Source organism: Pieris brassicae, chromosome 8 (assembly GCF_905147105.1).
Source record: "Pieris brassicae chromosome 8, ilPieBrab1.1, whole genome shotgun sequence".
NCBI classification, from domain to species: domain Eukaryota; kingdom Metazoa; phylum Arthropoda; class Insecta; order Lepidoptera; family Pieridae; genus Pieris; species Pieris brassicae.
Genome location: NC_059672.1, coordinates 11,411,930 through 11,431,768, shown reverse-complemented (window position 1 = coordinate 11,431,768; position 19,839 = coordinate 11,411,930). Strand labels below are relative to the sequence as shown.

The window sequence follows — 19,839 nt, the reverse complement described above, 5'->3', positions numbered from 1 at the left end:
TAGTGAGACTGGGTTAATATAAAAAACTATATATTTCATACTTATTTTAAAACTATCTAACTTATATACCTAGGAAGCGACATAGTATGAGAATGTAGTCTAGTAACTTCCCAATAGGTCATAGGGCATGGCAGACATTTCAGCGCTGATTCTATCGAGCGGATGACTTGCCTGGCACTCGATTTATGGTTCTTATAGGAAATTTAGCGCTGAGACTGCCCGTATGTTAAAAGTATGTTGAATTTTGCCATTCCGAATCGTTAAGAATCTCGACCACTATGCTTAAATGCCAGCTAGACCACTAGTCTAATACCGAACTTAAAAATAGATTTTCTGACGTAACCGAAGCGAAAATAATCCTAACATATTTGGCAAATATCATAGCACTTTCTCTACTTTGGTACGCGTGAGTCATTTGTATCATTCTACGCACCAATATATTGTTTACTGTACATTACCGTATAATTATTTTAAAATATTCAAATATAATTAGTGTAGTAAACAGATTAATTTCAATCTTTTATAAATTACTAGAAAAATTATAAATAGATTTTGCTTGCTTTTCTATAAAGTTTGTATAGAAAGAAAAATATTTGTTTTTATAAATATAAAAAAAAAACAATAAAAATTGTAGGTGTAAAAATTATAGAAATACCACAATTTTTTAAATCGTAAAATTCATACGACCAGCAATGTATTACTGTCCTGTAGAAGTATGTCGCAAACATTGTTGTCTACATCTGTTGTGCATACAAACATACATAAAATAGAATGAAGAAAGTGAAGGTTTTAAGGTCATTAATGTTTTCGATGTTCATTCTTATACAATTCACGATTAGTCAGTCCTTTAAAAGTTCGCTATTTGGTAAACGTCGCCTAGTTGTTCAGCTTAAAACAATGCTTCACTTGGTATCTAACCTGGACTTTCTGGCCGCCTCATATACTAAGTGGTGGTCGTCGAATCGGTATAAAAGTCACTAAAGATGCGAGCAAGGTCGTTAACAGCTTACAGTAGCGGATTCTTGAGGATATAATATCTTCTTTCGTTTCTGAAAATGTCAATAATAAGCATCTTATAATAATCTTATATTTATTTATGAAAATGAGTTCGTTTGTCTCAGTACATTCTAGAATGTATGGACCGATTTGGCTAATTATGATTTTGATATATTTGTGGAAGTTCAGAAAAAGAATTCTTTGTCATTTTGTATGAATTTTTGACACAAATATATGTACGAAGTTCACCAGGTCTTCAACTATCTGTTCCGTCCCTGCGTGAAAACGATTTATCTGATTTTCATAGAGCTGTTGTAGTCTGAAAATACCTGATTTAAAATACTTTCATCCCATATGACTATTAGTTTTCGAAGAATCTGTCTACAAACGTGTTAGTAAGCCTGAATATATATTTTCACATAATATATATGGGCAAGGTATAACAGACATTTCTTAAAACGGTAATTCTCTCATTAACGGCAATTCTGCCAAATCATGTTATTAAAATATTCGATCTAATGCGACGGCGGAGGAAGCTGTATTTCCGAAGTAACAACATTTATTAGCTATACGATATTAATTAATATAAATGCTAGTATCTCTGGACTTCCGTTTCACAGAATCCTTGCTACAGATTATGGCGTAACTGGGTTGGAATAATCTTATGTTAATTATATTTTAATCTTATACATTTATCCAATAACGAAGCGCATATACATAAAAACTAATATACATAATATTTGAACGTCTTTTTATTTAGGTCGCCAACATCTTTTATAAACATTACAAAACCGAATGTATATAAAGATTCGTGTGCTGTCCCAACGTATGTGTTTATGTGTGTGTGCATGTTTGTAAGATGGTATGTGTGACTATAAAGAATATGTAACTTTCATAATTACTTTATTTTCATTAAAGAAAATAAAATATATATCTTGTTTACTTTTAAAGTCTTAATTTTATATTTTATTAAATATAAAAATCACGAGTTAATTGTTTTGTACCATACTGACATTTATGGTTTTAATAAGAGTAAGTAAAATAATGTCTCGAAGTCGATATCCTTTTGCGATTCAGGTTTCAACGGCATCGTAAAGGCGGGAACTGGTTTCTCGATAATGATGTACAGAAATAAACATTACAATATAAGGATATAGCGGGACTAAGCTTTGTACTATGTCTTCAGCACCTAACAATGAAAAGCCGTTATAAAAGTACCGTTTTATGTAAATATAATTGTTATTGTATTGCAAAAAATTACAAATGGAACAAATAAACACATTAAAAAATATGTTTTAATCTATGCTCACTACCACAGAGCTACACAAATAAAACTGGACTCAAGTACATAGACAATAAGAAAAACTAAAACGAAACATAATCTGTGTAACCAAAACCAACGTTCTGATTCTGATTTACGATTAGATTTCTAATTTCTATTCAAAGTAATTCTGGCATTGCCTTCTTATACGGAACACAACATACCTCGGTGTTGCCTCGTTCAATCAGTGTCGCCACGGTTCATTAAACCCTGAGATTCGGCGCTCACCAGCTTTAGGTTGTGATTAATGCGCATAATAGGCTCTATTAGTATTGTTCTGTGTTTGATACTGTCTGCGCTAGTTCACATCACATAGTGGTACTGTGACATACTTTTTAAAACGAGTTTCGATCCGTCCAGCTACTTTATGGAACTATAATATTTATTGATAATAATCTGTACATACTTTATTTATTTAGAGAGCTGCTGATTTTGAGCAGAATTCAATTTTTTTTGTGTTTGAAAAATTTCACAAAGAATACATTAATCTGGGTTACCTTAGTAACATCACAGCGTTGCTATCTAACGAAAAAAGGAATAGAAACTTACTATTCCACATTATTAAATAGGCCCTATAATCCTAGAAGCTCAATGATAAGGATCGTTGTTCGAGAAATGGCGTAAAAGCCTTTCTCTGCGCGGGCGCTTGCACATACCGCAGTGCGCGATGTCAGCCTAACGTGAGCGCACGGATTGGTCTAAAAAATACATTTGTCAGTGTTAAACCAGTTAATTTAAAAAAAAATGATTCACGGATTAATATTCTTGCTGGGTACGTATTTTATTATCGATTTTGTGTAAAAAGTAGAAGAAAAACCGAATTATAGACCAATAATTATTTTGATTAAATATTATAATATAATTAGTAATAATAATAATAACAATTAATCTTTAATATGCCAATTGAATTAATACATTATGAACGTAATATATCCTTGCTACTTGTATGGTCAAAAGAACATGACCTGTGCCAAAAAAAACCGTATTACAATTTTAAACATTATAAACTTGTGCACCAGTTTTTGTCCTACAAAAATAATTGAAACAGATAGTAAATTAGAATATAATTGAAGAATAGTAAGTTCATATACTTTACTAAATTATTCTATGGAACAATATAAAAAATGTTTATTCCTTATAACAATGAATTACAATGTGTAAGATTCGAGGAACCCTTTAAAGTAAAAAAACCCTATGTCATGGTTTCTAGCTCTTCCATAACAAAGTCAATAAATTTTTTTCAATTTCAATATTGTAATTGTTGTGTTTACAACCGCTTCTCTCAATTTATTTGTACAAAAAGCTAATCCCGTGGTAAATTAACAATTTATAGTGCTTTAGTGTCGGTCAAAATCATTATATTATTTATAAGGGAGTCAATTTTTTTTTAATTTTATTTATAACTCAACGCTCTAGGATAAAAATCTCTACGACGCCTATTTCAAATATTTCGCTTAATTTTCCACTCGACTAAATTCCACTTTATGAAATATCTCCTTCGAGATGGATATTATTGCGATATCACTATTCTTGAATTTAGAATTGATATAATCCTTTCACGTGTAAATAATATTATATTAGATCTAATTTTGGTAACATTTTCTTATAAATAAATCCATCCATCCAAATCCGTCCATCTAAATCCGATCTACACTTTTTTTCAAAACTAAACTGGAACTATGTACTCGTATTTATGATGTGAAAAATTCTTCTTTTGTTCAAAATGTAAAAAAAATAGGAATTAAGTAAAACACGTAATTTTAAGAAAATTAGTGAATACAGTAATATTGCTTTTCAAAATAAAGTCTTCTTTTAGTAAAATATCATATTTACGATATTTAAGGTACTTTCCTTTGATGTCCTATAGTCTTAGGACGCCCTGTATATATATATTGTTTATTAATTTACAAAAGCTCGGCGCACTCATACATTTGTATATAAGAAATATAGAATACAAGATTTAAGGGGCAAACATAAAAACGAAAAAAATATATAGAAACTAAAGGAACATTATAGATATCCTTTATATAAGATATATAAATAAATCCAGACCTAGCTCGCCTATAAGACTGCTCCACCTGGACATTGGTGTGTTTTGTCCAAAATGCGTTCTTCTGAAAGGCGGGACAAATGGTTGATGGGATGCATCCGGTATCTAGTGGGTACACGGAATTTAAATTTGTTAAAAGTTGAGGCAATCGACCTGATTCATAAATTCATTCATTACAATTCAATTCGGTTTTAATAATAATAATTTAAAATTAGTCAACCGTTTCAAGTCCCATACATTTGGATGTATATATTGTATGTACATTGTACAGGTAAACGATCCGTATTTAAAAAGAAGCGTGCGTTTAGTTTAGTAGTTTATATTTTGTATTTCAAATTATATTCTTACGTACGACCGAGGCAATTTGTACTTGTGACTATGCAAAGGGCGAGTCTCTTCTTTTCTTACTCCTTATACATACTATAAGGCTGTCTTCTGAAATAATGTGTTTACTGGATAACCAACATAATAATCATAATATATATGATTTCATTAACAATATGTTTAATTAAAGCTTTGTTTTGTGTCTAAAAGCAATAAGAACGTATTTAAAAAAAAATCTTAATAAGCACAAGTTTTATACTATTCATATCACATTATAGTTACCTTCTATAAATAGATTTTAATTACTCAACTTATATTTTTCTATAAAAAACACAATCCTGTCCTAATAATTAACATCGAACAAGAATGCATAACAAATGAAAATTACGCACTAAACAAAATACAAAATATAAGAAATTAATCAGGAAAATCTAAATAACATAATAAAGAATACAAAATAATTTACAACTTATAGGCACTGACTGACAAATAATAGAACTTGTGTCAGTTCTGTCAACGGATAATAAAAAAGGGCCGTAAACATATGTAATTCATACATTAAAGACATATGACAGAGTGAACCTAGCAGACTAAAATTGGGACGGCTATTGGCGACGTGTATCTCGCTCGTATATACATATTAAGTTTCTCATGTAAATGAAATATATTTATGTAATAAGAAATAAAGCTCTTTCAATATTAATTCAATTCCAATATCAATATGTATCCTTTTTAGAAGGTTAGTCCCAGCTTGGGCACACGAAGTAACGTATATATTGTATATGATAAAATAATAACAATTACTATAGAAATGCAGAGACCACAGTAGTCTCTTTATATATATTAATATTTATTACATGACAATAAAATCTATACATACAACAAAAGACAACAATTTCTCATTATAAAATAGGGGTAAGATACCGTCAACACTCAGGACTAAGTACTACTTCTGTAAGTCAAAAACTATTGGATTTGACTTATGGGAGAGCTTAGTCTTTTACTCTAAATCTTAGGCCATGTTTCTTTAAAACCAAGTTCTAATTATAATCTTAAGCCATTACGCGACGATAAATATATTGCTGCAAAAGTAAAAAGAAAAAAAAATCTGGATATATTCATAACCACACAATATATTCGCAAATATCTTAGCTGGCCATGCGTCTGCGCTCCACCGCCCGTGACCACCGATTACACTGATAAGAAATAATTGTTCCGTACTGCTCGTGCTACTTCCTGAAGTATTAATAATGAGGAGTATAGAAGATTAGACGAGAGTTAGTATTTATTGCTACTATATTTTTTCTTTTTAGTATAATTTGACATAACAAGCTAAAGGTATCAAAAGCCAATAACGTCACAATAAAAGATAGTAAGATATTCAAAATTCGAATTTAAACAAGAGCTATATAACAAAATTCATCTGTCAATTTCAATAACTACAGAAAAATGTACAGAAGAAGTACAAATGCACAGAATAATTAAATCTGTGATTCGTACAGATAATAAATTAATATTTGATGAAATGATAACTCATAGTCGGCTTCGCTTTGAAATGCAGCTAATTTATTAGGAAAAATTCCAACTTTATTAAATCGAAATTATCGTGTATTCAGAATACGATCAAAGAGCGGCTCTAATGATATCAATTGGTTCGGAATTGGTCCATGGAAGCCAGATAGGAAATTCCACCCCATAATGGTTTAGGGTCTGATATTGATATATTTTTTTGTTATCTACATCCATCTACCACGTAAGAAAGATAATTATCATAATCGCACTGTAATAATTTAACTATTTAGTGGTTAGTCTTGGGTTCAAGTGTCGAGAAATAATAATAAAACACATCTTCATATCATACATGAGCACGTTAGCTGTTGGTCCTTTTTTATGTAATAGCAGGCAAACGGGCAAGAGGCTCACCTGATGTGAAGCGATACCGCCGCCCATGGACACTCACATTGCCAGAAGGCTCGCAAGTGCGTTGCCGGCCTTTCAAGAATTGGTACGCTCTTTTCTTGAAGGACCCTAAGTCGAATTGGTTCGGAAATACTTCATTGGGCAGCTGGTTCCACATAGTGGTGGTGCGCGGCAAAAACTGCCTTAGAAAACGCTCAGTTGTGGATACGGATGGTATTTTGTATTTTGCCTTGACGTCCGATAATGAAACTCAGCTGCGGGTATTAGACCGAACAACTCTTCTGAACACTCCCCATGGTAAATGCGGTAGAAGATGCAGAGGGACCCAACATCTCTACGCAACGCCAAGGGATCAAGCCGCACGGAAAGTGATTGGTCGTCGACGATTCGAACCGCTCTTCGTTGAATACGGTCTAGTGGAAGGAGCTGGTACTGGGGAGCTCCCACCCAGAGGTGAGAACAGTATTCCATGTGGGGCCGAATTTGCGCTTTATAGAGTTGCAAGCGGTGGCCCGGAGTGAAGTACCGTCTCGCCTTGCTGAGCACACCAAGCTTTTTGGAGGCTAATTTAGCCTTCCCTTCCAGAGTGCCTTCAAAGAGTGGAGTAGCGACAAAGGGAGTTTTTTTTAGCGGAAAACGCGCATACTTGTGCCTTCTTGGAGTTAAATTGGACTAGATTTAGTCTACCCCAGTCCGAGACTCCACGTAAAAGAGTTTCGAATTCAGACACACGTTTGTTCCGGCTCTCATCAACAACAGCCCGAGAAATACCTGCCCTGCCCGTGTAATAAGTATCCCCAGTGCTGTCGTCCGCATAGCAATGAAGGTTGCTAAGTTGCAACATATCATTAATATGCAGAATAAACAGGGTCAGGGATAGGACACAGCCTTGTGGGACACCAGCATTGACGGGTTTAAGGTCGGAGCATGCTCCGTCGATGACGACTTTAATGCTCCGATCAGCGAGAAAGCTGGAAATCCAGTTGCATAATTTCTTGGGGAGCCCATAGGCTGGAAGCTTCGAGAGCAGTGCTCTATGCCACACCCGATCGAAGGCTTTCGCTATGTCCAAACTTACCGCCAGCGCCTCCCCCTTGGACTCAATTGCCTCTGCCCACCTATGTGTAAGGTGTACAAGGAGGTCACCAGCTGAGCGACCACGACGAAAGCCGTACTGAGAATCGCTAATCAGCTGGCTGCCCTCTAGATACCTCAAGAGCTGGCCGTTAATAATGGTTTCCATTATTTTGGAGAACAAGGAGGTTATTGCGATTGGGCGATAGTTGGACGGATCAGAGCGATCGCCTTTTTTAGGGATCGGATGTATCAAAGCTGTCTTTCAGCACTTCGGAACAGTGTTGAGGGAGTACAGGTACCGGAAAAGGCGCGTTAGGACCGGAGCCAACTCAGGAGCACAAGTACGATTGGTGGGATGCCATCAGGCCCGCTCGACTTATGGATGTCCAGGGAAAATAAATGTTTACGGATAGCACGTTGCCGGAATGTAACTTCAGGCATCGTAGTATCACACCGCAATAATGTCGGTGGTTCCTTCCCCTGATCATCCAAAGTTGAGTTCGACGCAAAGAGACAGCCTAGAAGATCGGCCTTCTCTTTTGCAGTATGGGCCAGTGAGTCATCCTCCCTATGCAGTGGTGGAATAGAGGGCTGACAGAAATTCCCTTGGACAGCTTTGGCAAGAGACCAGAAGGCTCGAGTTCCCGAAGGAAGGTGGGCCAATTTCTCACCAAACTTGGCAATATGCTCTGACTTTGCCTTAGCGATTTCCCGTTTGAAGGACCGAGAGGCTGAATTGTATGCTTTTTTACGTTCGCCGATAGCCGCATCACAGGATATCGCCGCTTCTGCCCAGGCTTTAAAGCATTCACGCTTACGGCGCAAAGCCTCTTTACACGAACGCCTAAACCAAGGCTGGGACTTGCCACCGACCGGCACCCCAGAGAATGGAATAAAAAGTTCCACGCCCTGCAGGACCACATCAGCGACAGAGTCAGCGACGGCATCCGGAGTATTCAACGAAAAGCAAATGGGCCCCCAAGGGTAGGACGCAAAAAAAGACCGCATACCGTCCCAATCTGCTGACTTATAGTGCCACACACGGCGACAGCCCGCAAAGCTAGGCCGTAAAGGGCGCGTGGGCGGCACAATGCTCCGTACCACGCAATGATCTGATGAACCCAATGGCGGGTCAACAGAGACTTGGTAGGTCTCCGGATGTGAAGTCAGCAGAAGGTCCAACAAAGAAGGTTTATGACCATCCACATCTGGTATTCGCGTAATCGCAGGGACCATTTGCGTCAAGTCGTAGGCTAAAGCAAAGTCGTGAAAGGATCTTCCCGCGTGATCGGTGGTTTCAGAGCCGAGCCAATCGGCATGGTGGGCGTTAAAATCGCCAAGTATCACGATTTCAGCGGTAGGAATTCTTTCGAGCAGGGAATTTGTAGCCATTTGCATGTGCTCAATGAGTCGGTCAGTTTCGGTATTTCCGCTATGGGACCTATACAGGCATGCGTAGACTCGCGGATGGTCATCGCAGTCTACGCGCAGCCAGAGGTTAGATAGGTCCCTTCCTTCAAGCGTCCCGAGACGACGAGAACAGATATCCTCTCGGACGTACGCGCAAACTCCAGCCCGCGGCACAAATGAATGTTCCAATTTGTACCCCGGGTAGGATAGGTAAGAAGTATCAGCCGGGGAGGAAATCTGAGTCTCGGTAAGAAAGAGCAAGGCCGGCTTCGCAGTCTCTAAATGATAGTGGACAGCGTGGATGTTGGAGTTGAGCCCCCTAATATTTGTGAAGTCCACGGCGAGTGTGGATGGGGGTGCCTTTGTTGGATTGCTCCGTTTGCTCCGAGACCGATAATTTTTTTTTTTAAGAGCGGAGAATTGCCCCCCCCAGAATACGAAGGGCAGCCTGTGCGTCCACCACCGGGTGCTGAGTGTCCCGGTGGTAGACGCCCAGAGACGCTTCTGTTTCTTCTGCACCTTCATATTTCTTGTAGAGGGGGGGGGGGGATGGGCTCCGGGAATCTTTCTCACCGCACGAAACGCGAGTACAAGAAGGCGAACCTTTTGTATCACTTTACGCCGGTTTTCTGAAAGACAGTGGTACTGCCCCGGTCGTGCCTGCCCGTTTGGCTGAAGCCAGGAGGCAACAGCATGGCACTCCCACTAGGAAGGGATTGACTGATTGCGCTGGTGAAATAACCTCTGTCACAGGTTATTTCACCAGTGGGCGATGGGGTCGTCACGTCCCGACGCCAAAAAAATCCTCCTGGGCATGATCTCGCTTAACGGTTATTTCTATCGGTATGTTATTGATAAAAGTATACTCAAGATAATATCTGTAGTACAGTTTATCATAGAATAGAGGTATTTTTTTTAAAAACACATTGTCGTCATAGAGACATCTCGGTCCATTACGATCTACCCTAATTTAAGATTTATATGTAATTTTCTAATCGGGATATTTAACATACATGTCCAATAACACAATACAGTCTCTATTAAGCGGAGGAAACTCTGTTCTTGGGTTCTATTTTCTTACCACTGTTTAGCACATCATTCATAGCGGTACATAAAACTAATCTTTTTTTAAAATTAATTAGCTTCAAGTTTGACTACTACATAGTGAATATATGTAATATGCCATTTATATAGGAATAACACATAAAATGAAAAAATTGACAATTTCTTCACTTAATCTGTAGATAGGGTTGTATTGGCTATAGTTTTGTTCATGTATATAATGAGGATTCGTATGTAACAAGTAAACTTATAAACTAAATGTTTTTTAATTTAGGCTATTTGTAGAAATGTTTGACTTAAATAAAAACCGTGCGAAGGTGGGACAGACCATACACATTTGTTCCCTATAAAATCCGGAGAAGCAACCTCAATTACTTGAAGCCAAGGAAACACGATAAATGTCACCACAAATTAAAGAATCGTTTCTACGCAAATATGCTCTCAGATATTTAAGTCACAAACATTCCGCCATTAATGGAGTATTTTTTAAACGCCTTAAAGCCTGCGCCATTACAGGGAATTAAATGTCTGCTTTTATTTATAACTGTAGGAAACCTTTCGTCGTCAAATAACAAAGCTTTATCCAGGACTTTTTAGAAATTACAAAATAATATTTAGATTGAGAATTTGTGGAAAATAAAAATGTTACCATAGATAATAATTATGAATTCTTAAAATATATTTATTATATTTTAAAACTGGCAATAGTTTGTTACTAATATACATAATTTGTATAGAATAAAATAAAATATGTTTATTATGCAATATAAAATATGAGTATCACTTATTCCACGTCATTAAATTTAAATCGGTAGACTTCCCACTCATCGGCAAAGAATACAGAGGGTGTAGGCCGAGATAAAAAGCCGGCGTAAAACACTCTAGGTATTCTTTTAAAATAGCAAATCGTTATACAAAATCACTATGGCAAACAACACTTATTTTGAAACAAATATCGAATATTAATTAGAAGTAGCCTAGCACTAGACCCAGGCCCTTTTATCAACTAGATAATCGTTAACAATATAGTAAGCCTATTTACATCGCTTTTCTTAAATACATTTCTTAAATTTATTAAAAGGCAGAGATAAAAGAGCCTCTGTGATTTTATTAAAGAAAAGTAACCTTTTTCCCAAAAAAGAATTACTAACTTTAGATAGTCTAGTACGCGGAAAAAACTGTTTGTAAATATTATCAGCACGATTACGTTAACATCAGATGAGGCTTCTGGATTGTTGGCCAGGCTCTTTTAAGGAGAAACCACGGCCCATTGGCACTATAGGGTTCACTTTGCTATTTGTTAAATTTGGTTAACTTTTAGAGATGGGTATTCCTTTTTATTCTAAGTTAAACTATAATTTAGTCATGTAAACCTTATGGACTATTAATAAATTATGTATGTTGGCCATTGCGTCTTCCAAAAAAGGGGATTAATCTTAAATAATATTTATCAAACAATTTAATCTTTGGGATATTTTACATAAGGCATTTTAATTATATTACGGAGTTAGCAAAAAGTATACTAATATTTATTTATATTAAATATAATGATATGTTGTAAAAGCTTTGATATTTTTTAGTCATTAAAGTAAAAATAAAAAAAAACGCTTAGACACCGTATAACCACTCTATGAAGACTCATCAGTCAAAATTAAATAAATATATTTTGTTTATTATATGCAATTTATGTCGCGGTATATAATTTTTATTTAATTCTTTAGGTGTCAGCACGTTGTATTTGCAAGTGGGTGGCAAGGAAGACAATAAATATGACAAGTAAGATAATATTTTATTTTACATTCATTACCTTATAATTATTTGTTAAAATTGAGTGAATTTAAAATAATGGGATAATATATTAAAATATTTAAATGTTATCGGAAATATATTTGTTTTTTTTTAATTTTCGCGGCTTTTTAATGAACCACAGACTGATACAATTCGCTTCATTGAACACTTTTCTACGTTCTATTTTCAAATTATGATTATTACAATATTGTGCACAAGCCTGTGGAATGATTTGCTACATAGGCTGAATAATTATATGTAAATTTCAATTTTAGCTACACGTTAATAAAACTGTACCCCAATACAAAATCACAACTCGAAGCATTGCGAGAAATTGAGAATGGCGTACCAAAAATAGATATTCTCAAAAGAAGTAGAAATTTAAATGACACCACAGACATTTTGTTGAATCCAGAACAACTGACAGAGATAAAACACTTCGTTGAGAAAGAGGGGATTACATATGATATTAAGGATAATTATGGCAGGTATGTTTAAAAAAATATCTTGTTTGTAGCGCCACTTTTGTTGAGTAGGATATAAATATATTCAGAGCCAAGTTTTACTGTTAAGTAATAATAAAAGCAAAATGGGATTTTAACATACGGGAGTCATACTTAGGACTAAATTTCAACTCTAAATCATAAAAGGTATTATAATTATATAGACGTAGAATTACGTAACTCTAATATATTGTTTTCTGTGTTTATACAATAAATAATAATAATTTAAAACCAGGATTTTAGATAATAATGTATAGATAATTCATACGTTAAGTCACTTGCATTACTGAATTATTTAAATAATTTCAGATCATTTGAGGCCGTTGAAAGAAGTCCGAGACGAAGAGTATTCCGAAGTTTTAATGTATTTGAATATCACTCGTATGGAGCAGTAAGTCCAAGACAAAAAGTTATATAATATTACGATCTTCTTACCCTACATAGTAATAATTAAAAATTTATTATTACAAACATAAAAAAAATTAAACGTTTGGTCTCTAGAATGGTGGAGATTCATCGCTGTATTGCGATACATATGTGATACGAGGAAAGGACCAGCTCGTGAGTCACCTGGTATCTATCAGGCGCCACCTTATTGAGCGCCCGTGCCTTTGAACCCCACGGCCCAAGAGTCTCTACTACAAAGGGAACATCAAAGAGTAAAGATATTTGAGCCGTTTATTATTTTGAGCAATACGTTAAATACCAAAATTAATATCGGATATTACATATTGTATACTATCAGGCTATTCCGGAGTCTTAGATAACCAGAGATAAAGTATTCGATTGATAGAATTTTGTCCTGTAGCAATTTATTTGCAAAAATAAAAAATACACCTCTTTATAATGATATTTTAGGTATACATTTCTCTTTAACGTGGCCCGCATATGAGGCTGTTGGGTTATAGTAAATAGGGGTCCATTGGGGGACTTTCAAAAGTTGCGCGGCAGTGTATAAATTGATTTTCCTACATTAAAAAAATAATATACTACATCCAGACATTTATTTATAACAGCAATAGCAAGTTCGGGAATATTTTTTTCAATATTCAAAATCTGCAAATGTAAATAAAATAATGATTTAAACGACAAATTTTTAAATTACTCTAAAATTGAAATAATTAATGAATTTCAAACGCATTATCGTTATCAACATTGCAACAGTCTTTTGTTTCGCTTACTTGATTAGCTGAAGCAATTATCATTCGCAAATCGATTCGTTTCGTGTTACTTAAAGAATTCGTTATACTCTTACCATCGACCGACCGTACACTGTAAAACAATCCTATATCCTCCTCTAGGGAATGTCTGCTGTTGTTCAGTCACCCCGATACCTGTAAAACTCTTAATAATACACATATATATTATATACACTATGCAAATGCCACAGCTATATATCTTCTCCATTTCTATAAAAAAAATACAGGCGAAAATTAATTTGTAAATTCGCTCGAATTTACTTTATTTTTTATATTCACTTGTTTTAAAAAAGGATCGATAAAACTGCAAGAATTGCAAACTTGACGAGATAACCTCAGATGTCTAAATCTGTTTCATGATCATTCATAAATCTAATAGGAAAGTAGGTGATCAGCTTCCTGTGCCTGACGGGAGCCCCGGCGTATGTCAGGGATGAGAGGACAGCCGGGGATAGAACCTAAGACTTCATGGATAAGAGTCGCACGCTGAACCGTCCAGACCAACAATGCTTATTTAATGAGAGAATCTCTTTTTTAATTTTTATTCATAGACAAACGGACAGGAGGTTCACCTCATGTTAAGTGGTAACGCCGCCCATTGACACTCTCAATCTCTCAATGCCAAACGCCTTGCGAGTGTTACGCTCCTTTCTTGAAGGACCCTAAGTCGAATTCGTTCGGAAATATTTCAGTAGGCAGCTGGTTCCACATAGTGTTGGTGCGCGGCAGAAGTTGCCTTAAAAAGCGTTCAGACTCTAAAAGCTCTAAACTTTCAGATTGAAAAAATGTGTTGAGACACACAGTCCAGGCTCATTATGGTTGATAAGGTTACGTTACGTTACGTTATTGTAGATGCTTAAAATTCCAGATGCAAGAGCATTTGGAGATGTTGGCGAAGATGCATCCCGATCTTCTGAAACTCGCAACATTGGGATCAAGTTATCAAGGCAGACGAATGAAATTGGCGAAAATATCATTAAATCCAAATGCGAACAATCCGATCATATTTATCGATGGAGGTAACTATTACCACCGTAACCAGCTAATTAGACATGGACAAGACGCGTTCTGTTAAATAAATTCAACATTTTACACGATTTATATAATAATATTATAATACTTTGCACTATGAGTTTACCATGAGAGGCATTATGTAGATATAAAAATCTCTATCCTACTAAATGAATGTTTGTATCATCAACGAATAAATAATTACATTATGTAGAATTTGACCTTCTAGTTTGATCGCAGAACATGATTTCAAATTTTATATCCTCAAGGTATTCACGCTCGTGAATGGGTTGCACCCGCCATGGCCATGTACCTGATTCATCGACTGGTCAGTGACCCGGAGGCAACACACGAACTGAATGGAGTAGATTGGTACATACTGCCTGTCGTCAATCCAGATGGTTATGAATTCACTCGCACCAGCAGAACGGTAAGATCACGCTTATGTGTCACAATAATAGTTTATGAATAGATAAATTGTTGACGGAATTAATATATGAGACAGTGTTATCTAAATTCATTGGGTTTTAAAACTGTATTAGCAAAATAAAAAAAAGCAATAAACAAAAAAGCACAAAAATAAAGCTGCCTTATATTACCTATTAATTTACAGAATCGTCTATGGAGGAAGACGAGGTCCAAGAATGCATTGCTGGACTGCTTTGGGGTTGATGGAAATAGGAACTTTGGCTTCAAATGGGCAGTTAGTGGGGTATCTAAAAACCCTTGCGACAAAGAGACCTATGCCGGCCCTAAACCCTTCTCCGAGCCAGAGACACAAATGGTCCGTAACGTTATGATAACGTATGGGAAAAGGATAAAGTTATATGTCTCTTTGCACTCTTACGGACAGTACTTGGTGTATCCCTGGGGTTACACCGGCGAGTTTCTGCCTAAGGAATGGCAGAAGCTTCACTCCCTAGCGAAGATGGTTTCCGACGCAGTGGAAAAAGCTGGAGGCCAGCCCTTCAGGGTGATGAGCGCTGGTAAATGGTACCCAGCTGCGGGCGGTAGCGATGACTTTGCGTTTGGAGCAATAGGAGTACCATATTCCTACACCATGGAACTAACTGATGGCTATGAATTTCTTTTCCCTGAACGACTATTACATACAGTTCTCCCACAATTCTACGAAGGTTTTAAGGAGTTTGGAGCTCAAATAAGAAACGAATTCTCCCCGACGCGACACAGAAAAGCATTTAACCTTGACGTTGACTACAATGTGTAATAAATATTGAGAAAGTGTATTTTGGTTTTATTACATATTGTCGCAGTTTATTATTTCAATATAAAGTATATTGGTATAAAATGAATTGAACGGTTTTAGCTGAAGTATGAAGAATTATATTCCTGTTATATTAAGTTTACTAGGTAAGTTTTATTTATAATATCTGATATATTATACATTACTAATGATAATGTTTTGTTTAAGGATATTCATATATAGTAATCGCAGCACATTGTGGGTAAGACAAATGATTGTTTGAAATATTTTTTCCATTTCATTCCTACTGAAATTATTTTTATCAGGTGCAAAAATCTAAGACCATGTTATGAAGAAATGCTAAATAGCCTTCTAGATGATAATGAAGATCCGTGTGTTGAGAATGTAGCCATAGGAGGGAGTACCGTAAGATGTTAAATTTATTACCAACATCTTTAACTAAATACCAAAACTTTTAACTTAAGATCAAATAACATTCTTTTTTCTAAGTCGTTTACCACTATTTTATATTATTTATAAAAAGGTTATGGCATTTAAAATAACATATATTTATTAGTTATTTCACAGAAGCAATATAGCATAACAAAATTTTCAGATAATTGTATTTTTGCAAGCTCTCAAGCAATTTTGTGGACACGCTATAGAAGTGCACGAGGAAAATGCCACGTTTGAGGGTAGAACGCTTTATGAAGTAAGTACATTTTATCTTATTAATCAAGTGGTCAGCAGCCTAGTACAGTCCCATTCTTGACCAGGAGATCCGCCTAATCGCGGCTGGGTATCTTTCCTTTTATGTACACAAATAGCACTTGACAGTAAAGGAAACGAAACGAAATCTTTGCATTCTGCTTCGTGCCTAGCGTATGTTTATATATTTCCTTAAGTTGATACAGTCAAAATAGTTTACGACGACATCGTTAAGAACAAAATACCGGTTACATTGACAAAAATCAAAGGTCCGGCGGGTAAAATCATTAGGTACTTAATAACAACGTCTTCGGCTGTTACGACTATCGGTTTTCACGCACAAATATGAGTAGTCCCTTCGATGTCATTATAATAGATTTTGACAGTAAATGTTACGACATGCAAAATGGTGGTAAATCATAAATACTTATCACCGTCTCGATTATCAAAATTAATCAAACAGATTAGTAAATGAAAAGCTTAGAATGGTTGCTATAAATGTAAAATAGATCTCTGATATTAGATCTCTATTTCGAAATATAATGTCTGGAAAATAAGTAATGTCAAAAAAATGTGTTCAAGTAGCAGGTCATATATATATTATATATTCCTCTACTAATTTGAATGATTAAGTACATACAGTACTTTAGATGTATATATTTAGTAAATCAATAAAGTAAGCTGTAAATCGAATAAATAAAATAAATATTACTAATTCCTACGAGACATAGTTTTCATAAAAAAATATCAAATGTACTTTATGTAACAATACCGTCGCTTTAACATCCTATTCGTATTCAGGTCGTGCTTAATACCTCAAACGAAGTGGAAAGACAGTCGAAACCTGTAATCGTGATAGAGGCTGGTCAGGACGCTGGTTCTGGGCCTGTGATGCTAGCTCTTTTTATAATAGAACAGATCGTTGCGTGTGAAGAGTATAGCGAAATGATGGAAAAGGTCACTTGGGTGATTCTGCCTTGTACAAACCCAGATGGACAGGAATATATCCGATGTGTAAGGATATTGCTTATGTTTTTTTAACTAACCACTATTATGTGGAACTAGCTGCTGACTGAAGTATTCCCATTATCCGACTTAAAATCCTTCAAAAAAAGAGCTCACCACTTCAATCACAAGCCCTGTGGCATTGTGATTGTCCATGGAACAGGGAACATCAGGTAAATCTCCTACCAGTCCCCCCCCCCTCTTTAAAACAAAGTAAAATACGTAGACATACTAAACATCATTCCATTAATCTATTTCAGGAAATGGAGCCATGGCAAAAAAACCGGACACCTTTAAAGAATAAGCTAACCTTCGGCGTGGATATTAGTCGGAATTTCGACGATTCCTGGAGCATTTGCCCAGCATCAGATAATATTTTCTCATCCAACTATCGAGGGCCTTCAGCCGCATCCGAAAATGAGACTCAATTCATAAGCAATATCTTAGCAAAATATAAACAAGACCTCAAAGCTTATGTATCAATAAGACGCGATGGGCATTCCATATTATACCCATTTGCCAGTAAAGTTGTGACTAGAACAGACCTTGAAAAATCACAAAGTACAGCAGAAGAAATTGCAGGAAAAATAAACCAAAGAGCTGGAAACATACAATGGTTTCTAAATTCAAGTATCTTTGATATGAATGGCGAGGCGCGGTGTGGTCATAGTGTTGATTTTGCGTACAACAAACTCGGGATAATTTACTCTTACGAAATGCGTGTCTTTCCTGAGTCTACTACTCGCATAATGTCAAAATTTCAGACATTCCCTAAAGGTTACGAATCCTCCTTGCGAAATGGCTATTTTATTGGTATAAGGGAGCTCTATAATATAGTAGCCAGCGAGAAATTAAGACGTGCTAGTTATTAGTGTTACATAATTTCAGCCATAATATTGTAAAACTGTATCTAGCCTGTTAACTAGAGAAATATTAACACACTTATAAAAGAAATAGTAAGGCCAACATTACTAATGATGTGAAAATAAGAAATTGTTATATAATGCAACATTTATGTAGTACATATAGGTATATCTACGATGTAGGAGTCACTTATCCAGTTTTGGGTAGGATGTCGGTCATGCGCGGTGGTGGATGGAGTTTGCGCTTGCGTTAGGGGTGGGGCCCGTGGCTGTTCAGCCCGCTGCCATTCTACAGTCAGCCGCGGCGGCGGCAGGCCGGGTTTCCCGACACCTCTAGCAGTAGTCCATCGCGATAACTCTGCCGTCGCACGCGCTAAGTTATTTTCTATTCGTTCGTTATTTTACATTACAAATTTCATTTTTCGCGTTTTTACTTTGTGCGTTTTCTGTATGTTCTTTAATTTATTCAGTATTTCATTATTAAAGTTCGTTTTGATAGTTTTCTTGTTCATTATTTTTGTGTATTTTTTCCGTTCGAAGACACAAGAAGATGGATGAGGTAAGAAATAGTATAAGAGTTTCAGAAGCGAGTTAGTCTGGCGAGGAAGTGTAGGGCGGAAGGTAAGTACTTGGAGCAATGGGCGGAAGGCGGTTCCGTCGGCAACAGGTTGCAAGGCATTGCGAGCGCTGGGAAACGCCGCCTGCTCGGGTCTACAATTTTATTAACTGTTAATAAAACCCGCAGATTGCAGCATTTTGCTCTAATTACCCGAGAGACTTGGCAATAAATTTGCCGCTGTATTCTGGGATAACTTTGCTGAAACATTCCGTTTATTAGGCGTAAAATAGAAAATTTAAACTTTGCCACTTCGTCTGTGTCTCCGCAAATTATTCATTTAACTTGGTGTCATTTATGTAATTTTTTCACTTTTGAAGTTTATATCATTTATTTTCTCTCAGGGCTTACTGATTTTAATTAACACAAATTTACTATTTTCATTCGTTGCGTGATGGATATATCTTAAGATAATTCTTCAAGATTCCTAGAACTTAAATTAGCAAGTGTAATATAAAGTATTTAAATTCTTAAAAATACTTTCGTTTAAACGCAGTTATAAATTATATTCCGGAATACTTCTAAATCTTAATATATCTCACACGATAAGTTTCCCTTTTTGATTCATATATTATGAAGTAAAAGCTATACAGTATTTAGAATTTTTCCCTACTAATCGTTATGTTATACTTAAAAAACACGAAATCACTTCTATATGTCAATATATTTGAAAATAAATGCCTTATGTTAAATTAGCTGGTAAAAACGAATTTATTCCAAATTTCCAAAACGGGACAACAAAGAGAACAATAATCGACGATTAAATAAATAAATAACGCAAA

At 35.7% G+C, this 19,839-nt stretch overlaps 2 protein-coding genes and 1 long non-coding RNA gene across 3 annotated transcripts; 2 read left to right on the top strand and 1 right to left on the bottom strand.

The window, feature by feature from the left end:
• The first annotated feature begins 2,934 nt into the window (after positions 1–2,934).
• On the top strand, positions 2,935–15,906 carry LOC123713388 (carboxypeptidase B-like). Its single transcript, XM_045667016.1, has 7 exons — positions 2,935–3,089; positions 11,882–11,936; positions 12,224–12,436; positions 12,761–12,842; positions 14,519–14,669; positions 14,931–15,091; positions 15,275–15,906. The coding sequence occupies exons 1-7, from the start codon at positions 3,062–3,064 to the stop codon at positions 15,887–15,889; spliced, it is 1,305 nt and encodes a 434-aa protein (XP_045522972.1). The 5' UTR covers positions 2,935–3,061; the 3' UTR covers positions 15,890–15,906.
• Positions 4,332–5,098, bottom strand: LOC123713390. The gene is made up of 3 exons (XR_006754176.1): positions 4,974–5,098; positions 4,716–4,802; positions 4,332–4,472 (listed from the first exon to the last, which is right to left on the bottom strand). It is a non-coding gene; the product is annotated as an uncharacterized LOC123713390 (long non-coding RNA).
• LOC123713389 (zinc carboxypeptidase A 1-like) lies at positions 15,874–18,939 on the top strand. Its single transcript, XM_045667018.1, has 6 exons — positions 15,874–16,032; positions 16,094–16,127; positions 16,192–16,291; positions 16,482–16,577; positions 17,375–17,587; positions 17,839–18,939. The coding sequence occupies exons 1-6, from the start codon at positions 15,996–15,998 to the stop codon at positions 18,448–18,450; spliced, it is 1,092 nt and encodes a 363-aa protein (XP_045522974.1). The 5' UTR covers positions 15,874–15,995; the 3' UTR covers positions 18,451–18,939.
• The last annotated feature ends 900 nt before the right edge of the window (positions 18,940–19,839 follow it).

What these genes read in the sequence shown, in the direction of transcription:
- LOC123713389 (XM_045667018.1), top strand. Translation starts at nt 15,996, where the DNA reads ATGAAGAATTATATTCCTGTTATATTAAGTTTACTAG. An exon ending in GTAATCGCAGCACATTGTGG is followed by an intron (nt 16,128 to 16,191) that starts GTAAGACAAATG and finishes TATTTTTATCAG; the next exon opens with GTGCAAAAATCTAAGACCAT. An exon ending in TAGCCATAGGAGGGAGTACC is followed by an intron (nt 16,292 to 16,481) that starts GTAAGATGTTAA and finishes CAAAATTTTCAG; the next exon opens with ATAATTGTATTTTTGCAAGC.
- LOC123713388 (XM_045667016.1), top strand. Translation starts at nt 3,062, where the DNA reads ATGATTCACGGATTAATATTCTTGCTGG. An exon ending in CGGATTAATATTCTTGCTGG is followed by an intron (nt 3,090 to 11,881) that starts GTACGTATTTTA and finishes TTAATTCTTTAG; the next exon opens with GTGTCAGCACGTTGTATTTG. An exon ending in GAAGACAATAAATATGACAA is followed by an intron (nt 11,937 to 12,223) that starts GTAAGATAATAT and finishes TTTCAATTTTAG; the next exon opens with CTACACGTTAATAAAACTGT.